Source organism: Vanessa cardui, chromosome 21, assembly GCF_905220365.1.
Source record: "Vanessa cardui chromosome 21, ilVanCard2.1, whole genome shotgun sequence".
Taxonomy (NCBI): domain Eukaryota; kingdom Metazoa; phylum Arthropoda; class Insecta; order Lepidoptera; family Nymphalidae; genus Vanessa; species Vanessa cardui.
Window position 1 is genome coordinate 7,158,292 of NC_061143.1, and position 26,135 is coordinate 7,184,426.

At 36.1% G+C, this 26,135-nt stretch overlaps 3 protein-coding genes and 1 non-coding gene across 7 annotated transcripts; 2 read left to right on the forward strand and 2 right to left on the reverse strand.

The window, feature by feature from the left end:
* The first annotated feature begins 6,221 nt into the window (after window positions 1–6,221).
* LOC124538981 (protein male-specific lethal-3) lies at window positions 6,222–15,209 on the forward strand. The gene is made up of 13 exons (XM_047116275.1): window positions 6,222–6,627; window positions 6,780–6,958; window positions 7,061–7,185; window positions 7,681–7,795; window positions 9,293–9,481; window positions 11,489–11,614; window positions 11,844–12,004; window positions 12,192–12,435; window positions 12,894–12,995; window positions 13,076–13,178; window positions 13,684–13,771; window positions 13,859–13,943; window positions 14,595–15,209. Exons 1-13 carry the CDS (start codon window positions 6,526–6,528, stop codon window positions 14,665–14,667), a joined length of 1,692 nt encoding a protein of 563 aa, XP_046972231.1. The 5' UTR covers window positions 6,222–6,525; the 3' UTR covers window positions 14,668–15,209.
* LOC124539127 lies at window positions 7,906–7,996 on the reverse strand. Its single transcript, XR_006967011.1, has one exon. It is a non-coding gene; the product is annotated as a U6atac minor spliceosomal RNA (small nuclear RNA).
* Window positions 15,210–15,349: 140 nt separating the features above from the next.
* LOC124538923 (histone acetyltransferase type B catalytic subunit) lies at window positions 15,350–19,138 on the reverse strand. Its single transcript, XM_047116185.1, has 8 exons — window positions 18,748–19,138; window positions 18,511–18,680; window positions 17,567–17,738; window positions 17,222–17,381; window positions 16,690–16,855; window positions 16,410–16,558; window positions 16,163–16,331; window positions 15,350–16,089 (listed from the first exon to the last, which is right to left on the reverse strand). Exons 1-8 carry the CDS (start codon window positions 18,806–18,808, stop codon window positions 15,922–15,924), a joined length of 1,215 nt encoding a protein of 404 aa, XP_046972141.1. The 5' UTR covers window positions 18,809–19,138; the 3' UTR covers window positions 15,350–15,921.
* A 362-nt stretch (window positions 19,139–19,500) lies between these two features.
* LOC124538830 (E3 ubiquitin-protein ligase KCMF1) lies at window positions 19,501–25,052 on the forward strand. Of its 4 annotated transcripts, none has more exons than XM_047116042.1 (8): window positions 19,501–19,716; window positions 19,887–20,054; window positions 20,680–20,816; window positions 21,052–21,171; window positions 22,551–22,645; window positions 23,262–23,442; window positions 23,516–23,669; window positions 23,838–25,052. In XM_047116042.1, exons 1-8 carry the CDS (start codon window positions 19,701–19,703, stop codon window positions 24,122–24,124), a joined length of 1,158 nt encoding a protein of 385 aa, XP_046971998.1. In that variant the 5' UTR covers window positions 19,501–19,700; the 3' UTR covers window positions 24,125–25,052. The 4 variants fall into 4 exon arrangements, with proteins under 4 accessions (XP_046971998.1, XP_046972000.1, XP_046971999.1 ...); XM_047116044.1 differs by having other exon boundaries at window positions 23,531–23,669; XM_047116043.1 differs by having other exon boundaries at window positions 23,271–23,442.
* The last annotated feature ends 1,083 nt before the right edge of the window (window positions 25,053–26,135 follow it).

The window sequence follows — 26,135 nt, forward strand, 5'->3', positions numbered from 1 at the left end:
TTTTATGATAGCAGTGTCATTGGTATGTGTTTTCATTAGTTATTGTTATTATACCTATTAATTATTCGAACTTGTCTCTTTTGCCTGCATGTGTTTTAATTAAAAGTAAAAGTAGCTGTGACAAATAATAAAAATAATGTCTAATACTAATAATACAAGTTATCCACAATCTTCGCTTACGCACTACCACTACATTACACAAATCATGGTCGTAGGCAAAAAGGGGGGGGGGGGGGTTTGTTTGTTGTTTCAAACATATAGTTATTTACATTTTATTAGAGTCCGATCGAAATTGGTTTTCCGGCTGAAACCGATTCTTTCGGTCGGACACTACATTTTATTAAGATACTAATTTTTCATGTTATAATGTCGTGTTAGTAATTTTATATATTAAAAAGAATAAACCTTTTACAGAGTGCCAATACGTCAAATTTGTAAGGTTTCAAAATTTCTGATACATTCTATATTTTATTGAGAATATATGTGTATAAAGTTAGAAACCGGATTGGCGGCGCTCTTTGCCGAATAGTTAGCGACTTCGAAAGCAGCCGAACTCCTGTAAGACTGCTTTGTTGCATCCGATCTCTAAAAATGGCAACCGCTCAACAACAACCGCCTGTAAATTTCCTACTGTTTCCTTCTGTTCCCTTTGTGGAAAAGGTTCGAAACATATTCCAATGCGAGTTGGTAAAATATAAATTTAGACACATGCTGGTTTCCTAACGATATTTTCCTTCACTGCCGAGCACAAGATGAATTATATAATATAAGTATATGAACCCTCAATTATCGGTTAAGATACACGCGGTCTAACAACTGGACCATCTCGGCTCTCATAAGCGAAACAGGTCAGACCCATCCAATTATAGGCCTGTAGCCGTCACCTCGGTAATGGAGTCAATTCTAAACTGCCGGTCGTTTAGCCGGGATCTTCTAGTTGATGAACAGAAGCAGTTGAGAGCAAGGGGTAGGCATTGATGGCCAGTTTGGACATAGCGAAGGCCTTCAATCGCGTATGGCACAAAACGCATTTTTTTTATGGTATAGGTTGGCGGACGAGCATATGGGCCATCTGATAGTAAGTGGTCACCATTACTCATAGACATAAGACGCTGTAAGAAATATTAACTATTCCTTACATCGCCAATGTGCCATCAACCTTGGGAACTAAGATGTTATGTCCCTTGTGCCTGTAGTTCATGGCCGTAGACAGGGGGAGAGTTTTGGGGGTTCAAACGCCCCCGAATTTTTTTCGCTAAGTCAAGAAAAGTCCCGGTTATCGTACTATCAAAAAAATGTTTTGCGCTAATTAAACAAACAAAAAGCAAGTATTTATTGGTTTCTTCAAAAAATTAGGCCGTCTAGCCTTTAGTCTAGATACGACAATAAATCTAAATAAAATGAATTATTTTACGCACGGACTAGAGGCATGATAATAATCATACAGCTTACATTTTATTAAGATATCATCATCATCATCATCAGCCCGTTTTTGTCCACAGCTGGACATAGGCCTCTCCCAGTGCACGCCACTGTGGTCTTTCTCCGGCTACTCGCATCCAGCTCCTCCCTGCTGCCTTGCGTATATCGTCACACCACCGTGCCTGAGGACGTCCTACACTACGTTTGCCGAGACGCGGTCTCCACTCTAGAACACGTTTTACCCAACGTTTGTCGGTTCTACGACAAATATGACCAGCCCACTGCCACTTCGGCTTACTAATCCGGTGGGCTATGTCGATGACTTTGGTTCTTTTAAGGATCATCTGATTTCTAATGCGATCCCTCAAAGAAACGCTGAGCATAGCCCTTTCCATAGCACGCTGAGCGACTTTAAGCTGGTGGAGCAGCCTTGTCGTGAGTGTCCACGTTTCGGCTCCGTATGTCATGACGGGTAGGACGCACTGATTGAAGACTTTCGTCTTAAGGCACTATGGGATCGACGATGTTAAGATTCGGCGTAACTTTCCAAACGCTGCCCAACCCAGCTGAATTCTTCTATTCACTTCGTCCTCAAGGTTGTTTCTACCTAAACGCAGAGTCTGCCCGAGGTAGACATATATTTAAACAACTTCGAGGACGGTACCGTGTATCGTAGTCGGTTCCGGTAGAACATGTTTATTGAACATGACCTTGGTTTTATACAAGTTCATCCGAAGGCCGATACGCATAGAAGAATCAGCCAGCTCGTTCAGCATTTGTTGTAGGTCCTGCAGCGTTTATGCCACGATGACGATGTCGTCTGCGAATCTCAAGTGGGAGATGTATTCGCCATTGATGTTAATGCCACGTCCTTTCCAGTTCAGCGTCTTGAACATATCCTCCATTGCATTAGTGAACAATTTGGGGGAAAAAACGTCCCCTTGTCTCACTCCTCGATGCAATGGTATGGGATTTTTTGCTGATTCTGTACTCGGGCGGACATGGTGGCAGCTTCGTAGAGACATCTCATCACTTGGATGTATCGCCAATCAACTTAGCAACGCTGCAGGGACTCCAGAACAGCCCAGATTTCAACCGAGTCAAAGGCCTTCTCATAGTCCAACGAATGCAAGACACAGGGGCCAATTATACTCATGGGACTTCTGTATAATCTGCCGCACTGTATGGATGTGGTCTATGATGCCGTATCCGGTCCGAAACCCGGCCTGCTCCGGGGGTTGGAATTCGTCGAATCTTCGCGCAAGACGGTTCGTGATCACTCTTGAAAACAGATTCTAGACGTGGCTCAGTTGGGATATGGGACGATAGTTCTTCAGCAGGGTTTAGTTTCCCTTTTGGAAGAACAGGACGACCAAACTCCTACTCCACGCCTCCGGAGTTCTCCCTTCGAAGAGGACAGAGTTAAAAAGCGTCTGAAGTTCCCTAAGTACCGGTTTATCTCCCGCTTTTAATAGCTCTGTGGTAACGCTGTCCTCTCCAGGGGCTTTTCCATTTTTAAGCTGTCCAAGAGCAGTTTCGATTTCGCCAATACTGACTTCAGGCAGGTCTTCGGAGAAATGGCGTGTTAATGTAGTTCTAGGATCCTCATTTTCGGGATCAGGTCAAGATGCATGCGATGCGTATAACCGGCCGTAGAAGTCCTCTACTTCCGAAAGTACTGCCGGCTTAGAAGAAACGACTTCTCCACTTGCTGTGGTCAACTTCGTCAGGTGGCTCCTTCCAAGAGATTGTACGAACACCTTAGACCCCCGATTCTGCTCAATAGCTCTTTCTATTGCGAGAGTATTGGAGCACCGGAAGTCGTGTCGTATGCGCCTGCTGATCTCTTGGTTCAATTGCTGTTTGTCTGACGAAGTGACAGGTGGGTTTTCACGTCGTTTCTTCATGAGCCCCAAAGTCTCTTCCGAAAGGTTGGACTTCCTGCCCTTACGCTGCATGCCACAATATCTCGTGCCTTCTTCCCTGAGAATTCGAACTACATTTTCGAGGTTCTGGTTTACGTCAGTTGTGGTTTCCACAGCAGCGAATCGGTTCTCCAGGATTGACTGGAATGTTTCAGATCCCCCAATGGTTTGGAGCAGCTTTGGTCGGAGCGTCGACTTCATCAGACGGGCGCGCTCGGCCTTAAAATTGATATTCAGCGAGCCTTGGAGGAGTCGGTGATCACTACCGGTATTGAACCTATTAATCACTGAGATGTCTCTGAATATATGCCTCTTGTCCGTATTTATTTGTATTATGAAGTTCCACTTCATGGTCCGAGTGTGTCGAGGTCGGTGCGTACGCTTGCACCACCTTGAGGCTGTACCTCTCGGTGAGCTTTATAATGAGGTACGCTACCCTGTTCGACATACTGGAGATTTCCACAACGTTGTCAACTAGGGACTTATTTACCAGAAACCCAACGCCACCTTGGGATTGTTGGTCTCCCTCTCGGAAGTACATTAGGTGGCCCGTTTCGAGGGTTACGGTGTCCTCTCCCTCTCTTCGGACTTCACAAAGCCCTGATATGTGCCACCTAATTTTCCCAAGTTCTACCTCAAGTTGCGCTAGATGCGAGTCAAGCCGTAGCGTGCGTCCGTTGTACGTCGCAAGGGTCAGTCGGTTGTGGTGGCCTCCCGGTGATTCTTAGCACCCCCTGTCCCGCCGTTACCATCGTCGCCACCATGACGAGGAATAGCGGGGCTGCCGGGAACTGGGGGCCGTGGCTTGCGTGTGTGCTGCATGTGGAGGATATTGCCCATAATCGCCACGCTGGGCAGGCGGATTGGCGATCGCAGGGCGTAGCTTCTCGCACCGCTGACCCTGCTGCCCGTTACCAGCCTGTGGTATTTAGCTACGCCTACGCCTTTTAATTGATAGTTATACCGCCATCAGTCGGTCGCCAGAGCCTCGTTTGCTGGTCGGCAGGATGCACCATGGGCAGGTGAGGCACTAAGGTGTAGTTTGCGCCCCCTTACATCCCATTAAAATACTATTAAGATACTATTTTTTTATTTCATAATGTCATGTTAGTAGTTATAAGTACTATCGATGATAAACCTTTTAGAGAGTGCCAATACATTTTGAAATGTGTAAGACTGATTGTAAAATTTCTGATACACTCTGTATATAGAAGACTGCTTTGGTGCATCTATTCCCTAAATAGGGTAATCGCTCAAACCCCTCCAATTATAGGCCTGTAGCCATCATCTTCTTGTTATCCAAATGGTTTCTATTATAAACTGCCAGATTCTGTTTACCTTCCAGTTTACCTTAATCACAGATGGGCGAAATTGAGAGCAAGGGGGAGGCGTTGGCGGCCAGTTTGGAAATAGGCCTTCGATTGCGTATGGCACAAAGAACATATTTCGAAGCTCCTATCCTATTGCCGGGAAATAGTGCAATTGGATCACCAGCTTTTTGGCAGGTCGGAGCATAAAAGTCGTTCTCTATGGTGCATGCTCTAATATAAAATTCGTCAATGCTGGTGTTCCACAAGCCTGCTTTCTATTACCCGATCTGTTTTTTCTGCATATCGATGACTTGTTACAAATCTAACATTCAGTGCTATGCAGATAAGAGCACCTTACATAGCTCATCGGGCGGGATAATATTTCTCAGGAAAAACCGGAACAAATTGTGTCTGAAATCGTGTCTTCATTAAACAAAGTCTTGGACTAAGACGGGCTCAACTTAATTCACTTCAGCTCAAAAATAAGGCAAATTTGCACATTAACCGCTAAAAAATTACGTGTTGTCGTATCTCCACGATTTCAGAACATTCCGATAGCCGCCACAGCTAGTATCGGAATACTTGACGTGGATATTTCGAGCCTTGTTTAGTTCCGCAGTCAAGTGAGACGCAAAGTGAAAGACATTAAAAATCTCGACGTGTTCAGCAAGGCAAGACAGTATTTCACGTCGGCACATCGCATAAGATATACAACACGCAAATTCTGCCCCACATGGAAACCTGCTCTCACCCTTGTGTAGTTGCTCCTCAGTACCAACTCCTTCCATATGAGCATATCCAATGCGGAGCGGCTCGAATTATCGACGATCAAGCTCCCTCCGACCTGCTTGATCCTTTTGGCTTTTCGTATAGATGATGGATCACTCTGCATCTTTTACCAAATTTTCACGGGGAATGTTCCGAGTGATTGTTCGGATTCATCTCGGCTTCTGAATTTCATCATCGGACATCTCGCCAAAATTTAAAGTTTCACCTGCACCTCTTTGATTTCCGAAAATCCACAACAACGCGACCGGCGATTTTTCTGAACCGTACTCCTTTCTTAAGGCAACTCCGGGAGGCTTACAGGTGATAAACGCCCCGGTGTTGCAGAGGTCCATAGGCGGTAGTAATCACTTTCTATCAGATAAGCCTCCTGCTCGTTGGCCCCTATAACAAAAAAAAGTCGTCGGTTGCCTTTTAAACAAATTTGTATAAATTAAGTAAAATTTTAATTTAGCTTATTTCAAAATATAACCTGTTGCTTTTTGTTTTTGGAGCTCGATTTTCACAATTCATTACCCTTAAAACATTTTTTTTGCTGTGGCAAAGTACAAAAAAATCAAGAGCACACAAAGTTGGCGCCAAATTATCTATATTACATTAACCCTCGCAAATATCTTTTGCTGTAGAAAAAGTATTTTAATGATTACATACTAAATGTTTACTATTTTTGTATAAAATACTTAATATTAATCATTATTATTTTTAATTATTTTCCTTTTTTTTTATTTACTTAAAAAAGTACAACTTTTTGAACGTTACATTATTATTATCTGTACTCTTCAAGGTTCAAGCGATTTGTTTACGCGAAATTTGTATACAAGAAGCCAATTCATTGATAATTTTATCCATTAAGTAAACACCGAAACAAACTATGATATTAATAATCCTATAGTATATTAAGTTCGGAACAGTCCCATACTATTACTTTAATAACAATCATTTAACAAACGGGGTGTGTCTTGTTATGAATTGTTCGTTTTATACCCGTGTTTTTTGATTCAAAGTCATGTTGCCGGTTCTGTGATAAATGTTGTGCAAATTTGGATCATCATAGTGCTATTTCAAATAAATAAAACCCAGTAATGGTCTCAACAAGAGGGGTCCGGTATAAATTTAGCGAAGGAGAACGTGTATTATGTTATGAACCTGATCCTACAAAGGCTAAAGTTTTATATGATTCCAAGGTTTGTTTATTTTTACGAGATTATAATTTTAACTCGTCATGTTAAAAAAATATTTCTTCTAAGTAATATAAAAAATTTATAATAAAATTATTTCCATTTTTATTTAATATGTATTTATATTTATTTTTTTCCTCGCCCCAATTCATTTCTAGGTTTTAGAAGTAATTGAAAGCAAAGACAAGCGGGGACGACGTACTGTGGAGTATCTAATACATTTCCAGGGTTGGAATTCGTCTTGGGATCGCTGTGTTAGTGAAGATTTTGTCTTAAAAGATACTGAAGAAAATCGACAACTCCAGCGAGATCTTGCAGAGAAATCACAACTACAACTGTAATTTATATTTTTATTAAATAAAATAGAAAATTTAGAAAACCATACATCTTATCTAATTTTTACACACAAAACTGTAAATTGATAACATTAATGTTTCAGAGGAGCATACTTGTATAGGCGGGAACGCAAGAAGGGTAATAGTACAAATTCAACTTCTGGTCCTACTAAAAGAGCAAGACATGGCTTTAGCGATGACGGCTCTTCCACGAGTACTCAGCCAGATGGTAATAATTAATTTTAATTTAAAATATGGTAAATAAATAAAAAACTTGCTTAAATGGTCTAACATTTCAGTAAGTTATAGCATAGCTGATGGAATAATAAAATTATTCACAAATCTCAACTGAATTTGAAGTTTTATCTATCTAGCAATACATACTAATAATTAACTGATTTAGTTTTTCATATAATGCAATAATAAAATGATTGGTAAGTAAGTAGTTGATGATCCTAAGTTATAATTGTGTTTTCCTGTTATTACAGAAGGTGTAAATAAATAAAAAACTTGCTTAAATGGTCTAACATTTCAGTAAGTTATAGCATAGCTGATGGAATAATAAAATTATTCACAAATCTCAACTGAATTTGAAGTTTTATCTATCTAGCAATACATACTAATAATTAACTGATTTAGTTTTTCATATAATGCAATAATAAAATGATTGGTAAGTAAGTAGTTGATGATCCTAAGTTATAATTGTGTTTTCCTGTTATTACAGAAGGTGAAACAGGAGATACAGACTCTTCGTCTGGTTCCGGGTCAAGTGCACAGCCTAATTCTCCCCCTAACTCACATGCTGGTAGAGCAAGTATAGTACTGCCATCTGCACTCAGGTAATTTGATTATTTTTTGTTGCCTGACACATAATCAATTTAAAATTACTTTAAATAAAAAGATAAAAAAGATAAAAGCTTAATATAAAAAAATAACATAGAGATTATTAAAAAAAATGTGGTAAAGTAGTGCCTTCACCATTTTATTGTGTTCCATCCTTGTCAAGGGGAGTGCTAACCGTCTCTCCTTTCAATAGACACAACTTGCCCACTGGGAATTTTGATTATATACTTAAGCACTTAGAAAACTTTGATAGCGTGATTCAGACATCATTGGTTAAATACAATTATTAAAAGAAAAAAAGGTAAAATAAATATTTTAAAATTGTGGCATAAATTGAACCTTTAGTTTTAATTACTATTATGCATTTTTTAATCGAATTATTGAAAAAATAAATGTTTCCTAAATTTTCACAAAAAAGCGCCATCTTACGTTAAGTTTATGTAACTTGAATTGCGAATTTCTAGATGGCGCTGCTATTTACAGTGACATCTAGAGGTTGGTTGTACAAATGTCTTTTAAACATATAAAAAATAATAATATTTTTTTCGATATATATTCATTTTAATTATATTGTAGGGGATATATTGAACTTTATAAAATCCTCAAATATATCACAGATTACGATTAAAATTTTTGTTTATTTATTGAACTAAAATGACAACGATTACACATATTTTATAACAAGATACCGGGACAATTTTTACAATTGATTTAACAAAATTTTCGTAGCTTTATATTTACTCATGTTTCCGTTTTTTTTCTTTTGCTAATTAATACCCAAAACTCTCCCGTACATCTGGATTCCTCGACAATGTGAAAAATAAATTGTGAATAATTGTAATCAGTGTATATTATGAGTTTAAAAGTGGTTATTTACTAACGAAAGTTGAAAATAATACTTAATTTATTTAAAAATCCATAAATAAAAATGCATTTTTTCAAACGTTTGTCACGTGACACAAAACGCTCCTGATTGGCCGGGCTTATGATGAAGTCAATTTCTTGTAAACTTTGCTTTTCTACTATATGTACCACAGATTAAAATAAAGGAAAGTGACGTCACCGACCCCATTGCAGCGCCATATTGTGCAAGTAGCGTTTTTGCGCGCTATTTAAATATGGAATATTGAATATGATATTTTTCGGCGAAAATGTACTAGGAATAAAAAACACAACTTTTACTGGGTTCCTTAACTTCAACTAAATAATATAAAATGGATTTTAAAAACCAGTTATTCTACCGCCAAACAACAGCACTCAGTATTGTTGTGTTCCGGTCTGAAGGGTGAGTGAGCCAGTGTAACTACAGGCACAAGGGACATAACATCTTAGTTCCCAAGGTTGGCGGCACATTGACGATGTAAGGAATAGTTATATAATTCTTACAGCGTTAATGTCTATGGGCAATGGTGACCACTTACCATCAGGTGGCCCATATGATCGTCCGCCAACCTATACCATAAAAAAAAAACCAGTCGAATAACCTATCCCAGAGACCGTCTGACGTTCGACTACCACCTGGTGGTGAAGCGCGGTCGCGTGTCGCGGCTGCCGGCCGTGCCGTGCGCGGCGCAGATACTCGAGTCGTTCGTGAAGTGGTTCGCGCGCGCCGGCGCCTGGAACCCGCCGCGCGCGCGCCACGACCCGCCGCACAAGCCCGACATGCTGGACGTCTCGTGCCGGTGCGTGTTACAGCTTCGAATAATATAATTAAAGTTATTAATTTCGGTATATTTACCATTTCGTTATATATATATGTTCGTTTCGTCATACGTTCGTTTGCCTCGTAATGCCTCGTGAACAAGGCATTCGTAGACAATGTCGAAATATCGAGCTCCACCGAACAAAAATAAAAAACATGGTAAATATCCCAAAATTAATAAATTTAATTACAAAAATAACCATGTTAATTTAAAATCCTATTCGAATAATATATCGTTCGGTTCCCTTCGAGCATCAAACTCAAATTCATCTCGTGCTCGGTGGTGAAAGAAAACATCGTGAAACCTGCATGTGTCTACAACAAATAACAACAACAGCCTGTAAATTCCCACTGCTGGGCTAAAGGCCTCCTCTCCCTTTGAGGAGGTTTGGAACATATTCCACCACGCTGTTCCAATGCGAGTTGGTGGAATACACATGTGGCAGAATTTCTATGAAATTTGTCACATGCAGGTTTCCTCACGATGTTTTCCTTCACCGCTGAGCACGAGATGAATTATAAAGACAAATTAAGCACATGAATCAGCGGTGCTTGCCTGGATTTGAACCCGCAATCATCGGTTAAGATGCACGCGTTCTAACCACTGGGCCATCTCGACTCTAACGACGTGTCTTATTTCATATAAATTCTGCCACATGTGTATTGCACCAACCCGCATTGGAACAGCGTTGTGGAATATGTGCCGAACTTTCTCCTCAAAAGGGAGGGGAGGCCTTAGCCCAGAAGTGGGAAATTTACAGGCTGCTGTTGTTGTAACTAGATAATTTGAAACGAACTACCTCTGTAGGTCGGAGATAATAAATTATGTTGCCGTCTTTCATCATTGTTTTATATCTTATTATTTAACTAGAATGTTTGATTATTTTCATAACTCAAATCAAAATTTCGAATTCGATATCTACTTCATATACGACATTAATAACTATTAATAAAGAATAAATAAACTTCTTTCTGTGAGAAAATTCAATTACTTTATGCATTATATTATGCAATACATATATTCACTAAAATAGAGATTCGTCGTTTTAGACGTAATACTCGTATTAAATCGGAACAAATTTAAAATTCGACCCGCGCCTTGATTCGCAATATTCTTGATACAATGACACATTTACCCGTTCACTTAGTATGCCTGCTCTGAATATAGAGCACCTTTAACTGAATATTTAACACAGTGATACATAAAATTTAACCTTTTTTAATAGTGACAAAAGAAACAAAAATATTATTCTAAAATGGACTTCTGGAGACTTAGTGTCAAAAGAAATTTTCAAATATGTATCCTACCTAATAACGCTCATGTGATTCATGTTATAAGATTAAATAATATATCAGCATGTCAACAGCTCCAGTCCTAGTGGCATCCAGCATAGTTCTACAGTTCTACAGAAGTGTTAACAATAGTTCCTATGATTAAAGTATAAAAATCACTCTTTGTAAAAACATGTTTTAATTTGAACATACAAGAGTCTAAATAATTTATTAAGTTTTATCTTCTAATTTCGTGTGAAAATATCAAAATGTAATATACCTACTAGCCTATTTTTTCTCGAATTCTGTTTTAGTTAATTGTAACCAGCATATATTTGTGCAGTTTACTAGGTTTCTCAAGCGCGTTTAATGAAATTAAATTGAGCCGGTTTTTGTTTCACTAGCATACCTTGTGATATTGGTCTGATACCTCTGAAATACGCTTAAAATATTGGTACAAAGTTCATGTCAAAATATAAAGTGGTTACTGCGTGCTTCGCGCTAAAATAAAAAAAACGCCTATTTTTTATCTTTAATTATCTGTTATAATTATTATTATTATATAATAAATTAGTATTCAAAAAACTGTTGTCATTATGATGCGTGATCATATCTTTGATCGAACATTTGCTTTTCATAAAGTTCTAAAAGTTAGAATAAAAGGTATCAATTACCATAAAAAATATTTGAATGTATTTGTTTGTTTTTTTTTCAGATTAAATTTACTTCGAGAAGTGGCAGATGGATTACGAGTTTACTTTGATTTCATTTTGCGCGGTCATTTACTGTACAAACAAGAACTCGACCAATATTATGAAATTTGTGGACAATATATTGACGAGTAAGTCGGTTTTGCACTTTTGGATACCCCGCATAATTTTTTGATTTATTTTTTTAAGTACTATTTGTAATTTTGTATCGTCGCAAACTCAGAATACTATTTAGAATCCAAAGTAACAAAATCTACTAAATCGAACTGTCCTTGATTTTTTGTGAAAGCCGTTTTTATGTCTTCAATGTGTGAACTAACTACAAAATCACTTTATGCCTTGACTGTTAATCATCACCAGACCTGACATAAAAACAGAACCAGAGGATGAAGATCTAGAAGAAGAGGAAATGCAAGATGCGTCACAAGACGAAGCCACAGCAGAAGAAGACATGAAAAGTCCCAAGATACCAGAATATTCTCATCTCCCCCCCGACCCCGTACATGGAGAGAATGGAGATGGTCAGTAGAATTTAGTTAACACCAAGTACCAATCAATACAAAATACTCAAATAAATTTAAAAATATTCGTTTTTACAGTCGTATTTAAATAATTTAGGTACCTTTCGAGCTATCGCATCGATCTATATACTCCCTTGTTACAAGTATATAATTTCTATAAAATTGGTTCCAATTGTGATTTATTTAGAACCAGCCCATGAGAATAACGAGACAGAAAAAGAAAGAGAGAGAGAGACAGAAGCAGATGGGGAAGCGGATAGGGAGGTGGAAGCAGAGGCTGAAGCTGAAACGGTTGCCGAAGCGGAGGCAGAAGCAGAAGCAGAGGCAGAGGCAGAAGCGGATGTGGATGCAGAAGAGGAGGAGAAGGCGGACGGAGAGACACGAGCGAGGCGCTCCCCGCGAGCGGCGCCGCGGCACAGTCTCGCCCGCAGGTGACGCGTGTTGACTTGTTGTTTTTAAATAAAACTAGTTATAACGGATTTTAATCGCGTATATTAAATATTTTGGACATCCCGACGTTTCGAGCACTTTACAGCGTTCGTAGACACGGGTAGACGGGTAGACTGGTCTACCCGTCCGTTATAACTAGTTTTATTTAAATGTGTAATAATCGCGAAAATTTAAGACAACATTACTTGTTGTTTACTAGAGTCACGATACAGATAACTCTATAAAAAAGCAGCTGTTATATAACTAACATACATTCTTTCCTTTCATGGAGAAAGATCAATATTATTCTCCCATGCCTCTCATGTGCGGCTTGGGGGGTAATTTTTAACAACACTAAATATAAAATGTCTAAACATTATAAATAACAAATAGCGTGTAAAACAAGTAAAAAGTACTATTATTATAATAGTAATGATAGTTTGTATAATGTGTCTAACAGGTTACGGTCTCACAAATCTGCTGTATCGCAGTCGGAAAACGAAGAGCCGGCGCCTTCAACCTCAACAGGAGAGCAGCGGACCTTCGAAACACTCTCGTCGAGGTAGAGCTTTGAAAGGATATCCCTTAGCCCTAGAGACTGTGTGTGTGTGTGTGTGTGTGTTACACGTGTGTTGTCCGCAGCGCTGGCAGTAGCGGCTCGTCGCTGGGAGAGCGCTGGGCGCGCCCGCACCCCGCGCCGCCCGCGCCCCCCGCCCGCAACCCGCTGTCGCAGCTGCTAGACAAGGTAACCTACCTACCTACATTCTCTGATGAGCAGCGCCACGCCTTGAACCCTTTTTCCAGCAGTGACACGAGAGAAGAACCCTTCTCTTCATAATTGAGATTTCGACTACTATACAATTTGAATGCAAAATTTGTCTAGATATCTGAAGTCACAGTGTAAAAATATTATTAATTACTCTTTTAACAAAACAACACTAATACTTTTAAACCTTACTGACAGATGAAAAACTTTATATTAATTTATAATATAGTAAATAAAGCCTCAAAATATTTTTTGGAGTGGATACCTAGTCTTCTAGAGCTTTAAATACAGCTCTGCTACCAGTTATATTGTGTGTAAGACGACATTACCATTAATTGTTTTGAAATATAGACTTAATGTCAATGACTAAAGAAAACTTGAAAATAGTGTCTCATTCAAATGTATAGTTCTTAAAATGTTAGTTAAGTATGCATATTCTAAGACATTTTCTTAAAATACGTCTATAAATTACCAATAATTCTAGGTAGCAAAGTGGCAAATTGTACCTAGAGAAGATACAGAACACCTACCCTGCAGGGTTTATGGAGCTATTCATCTAGCGAGGCTTTTTGGTAAGATTTTAGTGGATTTTGTGATTGCCAATTAAATGTTTTGATTTTTCTTAGAATGTCTTAAAATGTATCTTATTCTTGTTGCAGTAAAACTCCCAGATTTTCTCAATGCGACACAAATGCCTGATTTCAAGTTGAAACTTATTTTAAAGCATATAGATATGTTTGTACAGTGAGTATATGATTTAATGTTTTTTTGTTTTTCCGTTTGATTTGATTGTTTAAAATTCAAATTATTTATATTGTAAATGATTACACTCCTAAGAATGTAATTGAGTTTGTTTTTCATTAGTAAAATCTAAAGTGACAAAATTAACTAATTACATTTTTTGAAGTAAATCGGAAAGATATGTTTTGAGTGTTACATTACTTTTACTTCTGACACCACCTAAATACTCACCCAGTTTTATATAGCTCTCATATATGATATATGAAAACACAAATAGCTGTTCCTATTTTTTGTATAGGTGATAAATACATGAGAGAAAAAAATCATCTAATACTGCATTTTAAAAGATTGTGTATAATTATGAAATACATGAAGTATTGCATACTTTTGATAACAGTGTAAGGGCAATAGCATATAAGTTGTTAGTATTTTTTTTATTTCTCCATTTTTCCACCTGAGAGTAGTCACTTTTGGAGTGATATTGCTGTAATAAACAGCTTATAAAATGAAATATAAAACCGTAATAATGTGATTTTTCATTAATCTATTTTATCCAATAACATAAAATTTATTTATAAAAGTGCCTGACCCAAAATTTATTTTAATGACATGTTGGAGTTTTACACATAATAAATTTTTCTTTAACATTTCTAGGTACTTAGATGAACATAGCGAGTGGTTTGGTGAAATGTATTACGTCACAGACGGAGTTTCGCGATCTCACTGAGAGTTTTTTACACAATGTTGAAACAAGCAACGAAGTTAATGAAAATTGTTAAACCTTCAGAGATTATGGAGAAAATATACAGAGCTTTAATTACAAATCGGTTTAGAACGATTAAACGTCAGTACAATCGACTTCAGTCCTATTATATTGTTAATTATTCTAACCTTGGAATATTCTAACAGGATTATACATGTAATTTTACCAATAAACTGAACTTCCGATAAAAAAAATATAATTTTCCATTTTTATCCTTCCTCAAAATACATGTGTTAGTAATTCGACTATTATTAAAAAAAAAATTAAGTGCCACAATGTAAGCCTTACCTTAAGAATTATCGTTTAAAAATTTAATGACGTCGTTTAAAAATTGAGAGGAGTTTTACCTCAAAAAGCAATACTTAATGTATCTCGTGAGTGTTTGTATAATAACATTTGTTACTTTAACTCGTCGTAAGATTTTAGATTTTTCTACAAATAAATCATCATGTTTTTAGTTATCTAAGGATCTCATTTAAAGCCTGCTTATTTTTATAAAAAATCAAAATAAAAAATGTGATCTAAATTGCCTTTTCTTTATCTTCATTGAAATTCATTGACCTTAGCTTTTAACTAATACTGATTTTTATCATTAATTAAGATCAAAAATAATTTACTTTGATATAAAATTGATGAAAAAATTATAACAATGTAGACAAACAATTTATTCGAAAGTATAATTTTACATTGAAATATATTATTGTATTAATTGGGTAAAATTTAAACATTTGTATGACATCAAATTACAAGACACTAATAACTTATACAACAATTAACCAATTAGAAACAACACAAATTTTGGTTTTAAACCAAAGAACAATCAACAATTTATATCAGTGCCTACATTTTATTTTGCCAGACTGAATATTTTTTTTACAAAATAATACCAAAATTATTTCTCCATGTTCTATTTTAATTGGGGTATATTAACAAAAATAAAAATGAAAATGTAGAGTATTTAGGGAATAATTAATCATCAGAATTTACACAAGCAAATAGTGTTACCATGAATGCTATGTAGTGGACAAAGTAGATCTTTATCTTCAGTCACATTTAACATAAAATAACATTTAAGCAAAGAAGCTAAACTATGATGATTTCCAAAATACAATTGTCAGAATTATTTTAACTGAAAATTTGGTTTCATAACTTTCGACGAAAATTAGCAAAATTGACAAGTTGTTAACGTTTAGCGCGGTTGACTTTTCCGTCGGTGTACTAGTCTTGCTCCAGTCGGTGCACGACGCGACGGTAGTCAGCCTCCAGCGCCGAGTAGTGTGCGGAGAGTCGCGCCTGAGTTTCAGCCAGGCCACTCGAATTCAGCGTTGCAGCGAACTCCTCCGGTTTTAAAACTTTCTCTAGTTTTTTCATTTCCAATTTTTTTTTCTATGAAACGATATGTATAGATTTAATATATGTAGGTTATAAGAAAAAAATGTGACTTATTAAACAAACTTACTTGAAACGGGGCATTGAGTCTATTTTTAACATCTAATCTATAATTTAAGTAAGCAGTTTTATCAGACAAGTTAGTGTTTTTCAATCGGAGTATTTCGTAAATGCGTCTTGCTTGCTTTTTATTAATTTTAAATTTGCTGCATGCTTGTTTCGCCATTTCCTCAGAAAAACTAAAAGAAATTAAGTATATATTTTATAATACAAATTACTCCATAATATTATATGTTTGAAAATGTTATGATACAGACCCCTGGGCTAACTTTGAAGGATGGAATGCTGGAAGAGATTCACAATACTTTGAGTCCACATAGTCTCTTATTCTCTGGAAGTCTTTAGATGGATCCTCTACAGTTATGTCTACGACCTCTGGTTGAATTATAAAGTGTGAATAGATGGCCTGCAAAAAAATTAAATTTAATTCTATAACTTACTAATGGTATTAAGTGTCAAATCTATTGTAATTTATAGACAGTGCTCTTGTTGAAGTTATGAAGTTAAGTTTTAGTTAGTAAGAGTAAATCAAAGTACCTGTAACAAGTGAGCACAAATGCCCATTTTCCTAAACGGCGGCAAGGTGAGCACCTGCGAGACGCGTGGGCGCGTGTGCTGTGGGTACGCGTAGTAGCGGTACACCGTCGCGTACGCCGCTGTCGCGTATCGCGTACTACCTTCGCTGGTACGGTATTTCTCGAATCTGCCGAGACCAAACATACATTTATAAGACATTTCCTTTCCATCTGACTGATTTTAGTAAAATTTTACAGTATTTTAGATATATATATATATATATGTCACTGTAAGATAAAAAAATTCGCTAGATTACAATTTGTCTCATCAGATTGTAAACTGTTAAAAATATTGTGAAATGTGAAATATGATTCCAATTAAATGCATTATTTCTCGCTATATTGTAATGAGACAGATTGTAATCTAACTAATTTTGTAATCTTATGGTGACATATACATAACATGATATCTATATATCAGTTTTTTTTTATGAGAAATAAACATTATTGAAACAAGAATATATCTATATATTATATAATGCCAAAATACTCACACTGTAAAGAAAGTCCATAGGTCATCATCAACATCAATGAACGAGGCAGCATCAACATACCATAACAAAAATGTCTGCAGTCTTTCGTGATAACTTAAAAACCCTGGTGTAGATGTCTCACAATAATAAACCTCAAATGTTCTTGACTCTCCACCATCATCTAGAAGACATATATTATGATTATACAATTTTAATTAGTTTGGACAATTGTAAAAAAACCATACAACCAAGTTAATGCATACATATTTCGTCTATTGTATGTTTTATAGTGATTATTACCAGCAAAATTTTGTATATTCTGTATGAAAATAAATTATTAATTGTGCAAGTTTTTATATACATTACATGGTGTGATTGTGAATGAGTTGATTAGTTCTCCTTGAGGAGTAAACAGTTTATCCTTCTCCAGTGAAGAGATGAACACATCCAAATTGGTTACATATCCAGGTGCTAAAACATTCTTTAAGGCTCCTTCAATATCATCTGCTTTAAGACCTCCTGACTTCTTTGGTTCTATCTGTACATTAAAAGTATTAACACAATAACTTAGTGAATTGTATTCCAAAAACTATTTGTTAATTTATATCTATAAATCTTATAACAATAAATGTCATTTAAATAAAACTAATTATAACGGATGAATCGTGTATATTAATTATTTTTAAAAGTATGTTTAATAATCGCGAAAATTTAAGACAACATTAAATAAATATCATATTCTTATATATATTATGTATGTTCATTTCATGTATCTTAGAAAATTCTCAAATGATTTGTTTTTAGATGAATGGTGAAGTTGAAAATGAATACCCATTAATTTTTTACATTTAAATAAATTTTCATCATGATCTCTTCTAAAAATTTCCACAAAAGAAAATTTGTGACTAGTTATATTACATCTGAGATGAAGCTCAGCAACCCACTTACTTAACATATTATAAAGCCTATGCAAACTTGATACAAATTCCTATATAGAAATTACAATTTTGTAAATCTATGCACAATTTAAAAAGTTACTTTTGTCTCTATTACACATTTACAGTAAGATTTCTTTATTTTTTAATTAAAGCAATAAAATAAAACTGCCATTGCTTGCCTTGCTATAACTATATAAATTGCTGTATCTTTTTCAAGGCGAATTGCATAAATAAATATCAAATAACATTCTGGCTGCCTTTCGTGTGAGAATGTTACCCAACATGCACTGAATCCAATTAACATCTAGCCAAATATTCTCCATGCCTGATCCTTAACAATGGTAGTCATCCCAGGATTAATGAGAAACTTACCATGTCTGAGTATAATATTCCCAGGTAAGTCTTTAGATTTCCAGCACTATAGTACAGTTTTATTTTTAAGTCAGTGTATCCAAAAATGTTTTCATTCTCTCCAAAAACTTGATGACACATTTCAGGACCAAAACTTGTATCGTCGTTTTCTATATCTTCTACTGATCTGACTGTAAAAGAGAACTTTTTGAGACAAACATCATTAAATTCTAAATAAAAGATGCAAGGTTAACTTACCTAACTTCATTTCTAATACTTCATTACCATCAACGACCAAATGTTCTAAAGCGTCTGCCATTGTTGTAAAGTTTAAGGTTTACCCTTAAACTAAATAAAATAATCAACGAGTTTAGCTTATGAGTAAAAATAGCTAACGAAGTTTTTCATTACAAATCAACTTCCCGCGCAAAATACCGTCAAATTTCGGAACAATATTATGCCTTTGTTAGTCTTTACTATTATAATGTATATTTGATAATTTACTGTAGTGATATGAAAGACTTAAGAACACAATAACAGTCTTGAAATATCAATACAATTATAATTTAAAACCAAGAATGATGAAGTTTGTTAAAAATACCTTCTTCTCGCACTATATTTATAAGTAAATCTTAATAACAATTGACAACTGACAAGTTGACTGTTGAAAACTTGATCGTATAGGTTTAAAAGATTATTATTACGAATTGGCATGTTGTATTTTTTATTTTGAATGATATCATAGGTGTCTTTTTGATATTATGCAAGTTTATATAAATTTATATTATTTTACCATGTTTAAAATAATAACTTTAAAATATGAACAAATATATAACAAATACAAAGCCGAAATACTTGATATTTATGCCAACGTTTATGACAAATAGTAACGTAATGGTTCTGAACTACTTATAATTAATAATTATGAATATAAAATATCGATTTGTGATACGAAAATTTGAAATTATTTTGTAATAGTTAGGTATTGTACAATTCATGATTCTTCTTTAATCTGTCAACACACGGCCATTATGTGACGTCATTATGGCCTGGTTGGGTTAGGTTTGCTTGGAAATTTTTGTTAAAAGTCTTGTATTTTAGTGTATTATATGTTGTGCTACTTATTTTAGATTAGTAATACAAATACCTCATTCAGTAGCAGTAATTCTGGTGCCAAGAAGTGATTATTTCGGCGACATTTTGTGGCGAAAATGAATCGCCATGAAGGTGGGTAATGATAATCAAAAATTTGTGCGATGCTTTTGTCACCACAAATTTCTTTGCTAAAATTATAAACAGTTACCTATTACGATCATGATATTTTTTCATGTGTAATCGTATTCATTTTACGGGAAAGAAGTAAGAATATCTATTTAATATTATATTAACAATTACAGGAGTCAGCTGTGATTCTTGTTTGAAAAATAACTTTAGAGGACGACGATACAAATGTTTGATATGCATCGATTACGACTTATGTGCCGCTTGTTATGAGTCTGGCGCAACAACAAACCAACATACAACAGAGCATCCCATGCAATGTATTCTTTCCAGAAGTGACTTTGGTAAGATTTTATTTATTTCTGACTCAACATAAGACAATTGGCCTACATTTTTTTGTATGAGAAATTTATGCGATCCGGTTGTGACGAGATTAAAATAGTGTTAGATTTGAGAAGATTTAAAATTATTCTGTCACAATTTTTTACTGAGACTAATTCTTGGAGTTTAATTCACCTATGTTACTAATTATTTCATGGAAGGAAGACAGGAATATTTCAAGTTTAAAATATTAATTAATCCGTTAATAAACCAAAGTTTTAGTTAAAGTACATGTAGTAGTAATAAATATATTATTCATTCTCACAAATTCATCACCTCAACAACTCAAAACAAGCATGAATTTATAATCCTATAAACACATCTGGAATTGACAAGATGACATAGTAATTATTGATCTATTAAAAAAGCATAAATAAATTTAACTAGTAAAAATAAGAAATCTTATATTATTCACTGAGTTTAATTTAATTACACTCACTCATAATGCTTTTTTAAATGTATAATGGCTAATAGTATATCATGACTAGCAAGTTTATATTTTCAATTAACCAATTAATTTTAGTATAAATATAATATACTAATTACTTATAAAGCTTTTTTATTTATGTATGTATATATGTATTACAGACTTGTACTATGGCGGAGAAACACTTACTTTGGAACAGCCACAAGCCTACACATGTCCATTTTGCAATCGTATGGGCTTCACAGATGCAGCTCTCATGGAACATGTTACTGCAGAACATGCAGACACTACACTTGCTGTAAGTTGGGCTAAACAACTATTCTAATTTTATTTTGTTACTCTCTTTTTTATAGTTAATTATGTGTAGATGTGGTATAGACACAATACACATAATTACTTGAGTTTAGTCAAATATTGAAAATAAAATCTGTAAATACTCCTACATAATGACTCCATCTGTAATTATTAAGTATTTTCTTCTAGTATGATTTAAATGTAAATCATATGAACTAATACATTTTGTAAACTTACAGGTAGTGTGCCCAGTGTGTGCATCTATGCCTGGTGGAGAACCAAATTTTGTGACTGATGACTTTGCAGGCCACCTTACACTTGAACACCGAACTGGACCTCGAGATTTAATATCTTTTCTGATATCCTTTTCAAAATCTATATTATTAATATTATAAATGTGACAGTAACTCTGTCTGACTATTGCTCTCTCGTAACCAAACCGCTGTACCAAATTTGATTAAATTTGGTATGAATCAAACTTGAACTCTAAGAAAGAACATAGGCTATTTTTTTTTGCCTAACACATGACAACCTGTTGGTTAGTTCGCGGGCGATTACTAGCGTTAAATAAATGAAAGACACGATTAATAGTGGTAAAACATACAAATTGAAATAGATACCACCTAAACATGAATAATTATTAATAATTTTGTAGATCTATTCATGTACAATGGTTTGTGGCTAGTGTGTGTATTTTTGATTGTGATGAATGTTTGTAAACTATAATGATTTCATAGAAGATAGAATAAAGTGATTCATTGAACATGATCCATTTATAAAATGCACAAGAAATATCATAGTTCTCACAGTGAGAAAGGCTTTTATAACATAAGTTATATAAAGTGTATGTATGTATGTGGTTGTCCATGTAAGAATCACACAATAGCTGGTCTAAAAGTAACCACATCTCATAAGGTAGCTTGTTTACAAAACCTTCCCTTCAAGAGTTTGGAGGAATATTGATTGATTCTTTTTATGTTTGTACATCTAATATGTAGTATATATACAACTTTTATTATAACATGGTTCTGTAATGGTACAGTGAGTTCTTTGCATTAGGTAGCTTCTGTCACTGTTTCCTCTATAGTCTGTTCGCGTTAAGAATGCAGTGAGTTGTCATTGTTTACCGGCACCTTTGACCAATCAAATCTTTTCAAATTACAAAGTCAAGTTCACATTGAACAGGTAAAGACATAAGTTCAAACGTGATGGATGTGGATTTAGTTAATTATTAACTGATATTTTTATAATTTAAATTAATTTTTTATTATTATTAACTGATATTAAAAAAAAATGAATACCACACCACTTTGTAAAAATAAAAGTGCGAGAAATGCTGCCATGCTACAAGAAGAAATTGCCATGTGGGATTTAGATAATGTTATGGAACTCGCTGCAGAAAATTATTTTATTATAAACACTAACGACGACAGTAATAGTGTAAGTAATAGTGATTAAATTATTAATGACTTAATTTCGATTTTTTACGTTAATGTGTACTTTTTAAATTCATTACACTTAGTCTTTAAAACAAATATAATTTGTTGGAATTTTAACACAAATATTCATACACCTTTACCCTTCTTTTAAAAAGATTTGATTGGTCAAACAATGACAACTCACTGCATTCTTAACGCGAACATACTATAGTAATACATATTTTGTATATTTATGTCATTTACTGGATATCAAGTGGCAATTTGAATGTTTATTGCATAATTCCTTAACCATACCATACGATGAGCCCAGCGGTATCCGACATGGTGGCGTGCGTCGTATGCCGCCCTCTGGCCGCGGCGTGAGTCGCGCTCGTCGCACCAACATGCAATTCAGGTACTAATATTTCTAACTCGACAACTACAACATTCAATTTTGGGTTTAGGTTTAAAGATTATTTATTCTCATAAAGACACTTACATCACTTACATGAGAACATAAAAAAAATAGAAACAATTTACAGACATTCGTTGTCGTACTTACATTTATCATTTGTGAAAATAGCATACAAATCATTAAATAATATATAAACAAAAAATCACCTCGATTGGAAAATACTATTACTCCATTTACATAATCAGACAGATGTTTTTGTAATAATATAATGAGACGGTTGCTTTTTAAATTTATCGAGCGAATCAATATTTTTTAATGACTGAGGGTATATTGTCATTTTCTACATCATTCTTGAATCTGGGAATATAATTAATAGTGTTTGGATGTGACACAATGTATTTTTTAGTGTTATGATAATGAAATTAAATAAAAATGTCTTTTAATAATAAATCATTATGAAATATAATAATCAATTTTATTTTAAGAAAGAAAAATCTATACTCATATAATTTAATGTTTCTTCTCAATTCAATTTATTCCTGTGTTTAGTTGAAAATTTACATTAAGTGTGACTCTCTCATGGTATGTAACTCAAAGCGTGTGTGTATCGCTACATGTCGTTTAGCACGAGCGGCGGCATTTCGTCGTTGTCGCCGTCGTCGCGCGACGCGGTCGTTGACCCCATTGCGGAGCTGTTGTCGCAGCTGTCGGGCGTGCGACGCGGTGCGCAGCCTGGAACGCCAAGCCAGCTGCAGCAACTACAGATGCAGCTTCAGCTCGAGCGACAGCAGGCCACTGTAAGTGTATTTATATATCTCTGCTTTCCACCAACCATAATAAAAAATCATAATAATTTTAAACAATTTGAAGGCTGCCCGACAACAGTTAGAACGGCTGCCTCGGCGGCCAGCTGCGGCGTCTTCGAGCTGTGCCAGTGCGCCTCCGCCAGCCCCGCAGCCCACAGCTCACCCACCTCCGCAGCCTGAAGCTGCCGATTCGCAGTTCCTTCTCGCCGGATTCCTCGGTGACTTATATGTTTTATTATTTTCAAATACCTAACAAATTTTCCTATAACTCATTACTTATAAAAGGCAACAATTTTACATTTCAATTTAAAGAAAAATAACTATTTCAATTTCTCAAAATAAAATTTATAAATTATTTAACAAATTTGCAAAAACATCTTATACAGGCGCTACGAACGGAACCGATCCCGAGGAGACGGAGTCTCGTGCGACGCTCCTGCGAGGGCTGATGCTTTCGTCGCTAGGCCGAGTGGCACCCGCCCCTCCGCCCCCCGCACCCCGAGCGCCCGCTCCCGCACCCGCCCCTGCCCCCGCGCCCGCGCCATGCGAAGCCGAGGCGCGTCGCGCGCCGCCGCCCGCGCAACCGCCGCCGCGAGCCAAGCCCCAGCCGCGCACCAAGGTACCCGCGCCGCCCGACCCGCCCGCCGTGCCCACGCGCCCGCGCCCCGTCTGACCGCCGCCGGTGTTGCAGGAGGCGGTGGGAGCGGGGGCGGCGGCGCGCGCGCTGCCCGAGCGCAGGTAGGAGCGCGCCCCCGCGCCCCGCCGCGCACCCCCGCGCACCCCCGCGCCCCGAGCGACCGCCCGCCGCCTCCCGAGCGAAACGCTGCACCGCGTACGGACCTCGGTAGATGAAACTATTTAATGTTCGTTCGTTAGGCATTACGGTAGTCTATGTATTATTATTTATCTCGGCGCGCCGTCGGATCCGAACGGACCGGTCGAGTCGCGCTCGCGCTCGGGTGGTGAAGTTCGCGGCCGTCGATGTTAGTGAGTATCCGTTGTAAATATGGAGTCGCAGGCACGTCGCACGTCACGGTCGGACCGGTGACGCCCGTTAACCGGTTTTACTACGTTGTTTTTCGCTAACACTTATTAGTGGATGCTTATGTTTGTTTTGTTGGCTTTCGAAATATCAGTGTGATTTCCTTTATTATAGAGAATACTTAATAGTTATGGAATGTTTTAATCGATTTAAACTATACATAAGATGAAAACAAGATCAGAGAATGACTGTTAGTTATAATAAATGTGTAAGAGAGGAGTCTACCATTGTAACCCGCTAGTATTCAACATTAACTCGAGAGAGAGAGACAAAAAGCAGTATTGATTGAGAGTAATTTTTTATGAGATTATGTTTTGTTGTCAAATATTTATATTTAGAGTAAATAGATACATGTATTTTTATAAAAGCAACTACTAACACTATGCTTTATATTTATTACTAAGGCTCCTCTCCAACATCTTATTCTTTAGTAAATCAAATGAAAAGCTACTTACACTAAAAATTGTCACTAGCTATTCAAAAGTGCTTATTAGTTTGATCATTATACTCCAACATTACAAAATGTTTGTATGTACCCTAATTAAATTCTATAATATTAGTGATGGTATTTTATTTTGCATAATCCTGATTGATACCCAATACCGAATCGTATATTAAAAAATCAAATAGATATTACATATACTGAGCATGATGTATCAATTTCTAAGTTAAAAGGAATCTGACAAATTGGACCGTGAAACTTATAGGCTAGTTTCTATTCATAAACTTAATCTATGATATACCAACAATAACATTTTGAATTATTGGTATGTGAGCCTAGTATGTCTTGTTTCAGAAACTGTATTTTGAAGTACTTATTTGTATCTAATTCCCTTTAACAGGGGCGGATCGTGAACTTATGGGGCCCTGGTCAAATATGACTTAGGACCTGATTAATTAATCTTCGCCTTGTGCTACGATTGCCTTTTCTCTTCCGGTGACGAGGCAAAGGGCTTATTGAACTTCGTAGGTATTAGATGTCAAGTAAGAGCTTCTATGACGCCACCTAAAGAGATGAAGTGGTCCGTCAGTTTTTTGTAGGTATTCCTGTGTACTGGAGGTCAATGAATGTCACACTCAATGTCACCCCTCCATTCTTCATGTGAGAAGGAGGTGAGAGATAATCGTCCGTTTTTCCAGCGAAAATACATAATTGAAAGTTATCAATAACAAAGCCAGTTAACTTTATTAAATTCCTTGCTCTTGGTGAGCAACCTTCCTGATCCTTATCCTGCATTTATTAGGTGAAGTAGAAGATCAAATTTCGTTGAACTCGAAATTTTTTCGTTTTTTTCGTTGAACTCCAAATTGATGTTATACATTAAATTAATACTAAGAGGTTCTTCTTGACGTAATGATAAGAAGAAAATAACCAGGGTCCAACTTTTTCCTAAACAACAACCACTATGATCCATTTATTCTTTACTGTCCATTCCGTCTTTCAGTGCTACGGGATCACTTGCATATATTATCGTATAATGTTCTAACAGTTTGGTTACCAACTCAGGGTACAAAAACCAGCCAGACCCTCTGACCCTCACGGCGATGTGTGGATCTTCACGGTCTACTTCCGTATGTTCCGAAGATGCTTTACTTGGTGGTAGGGCTCTGGACTTAGCGGTAGGGCTTTGTGCAAGCCCGT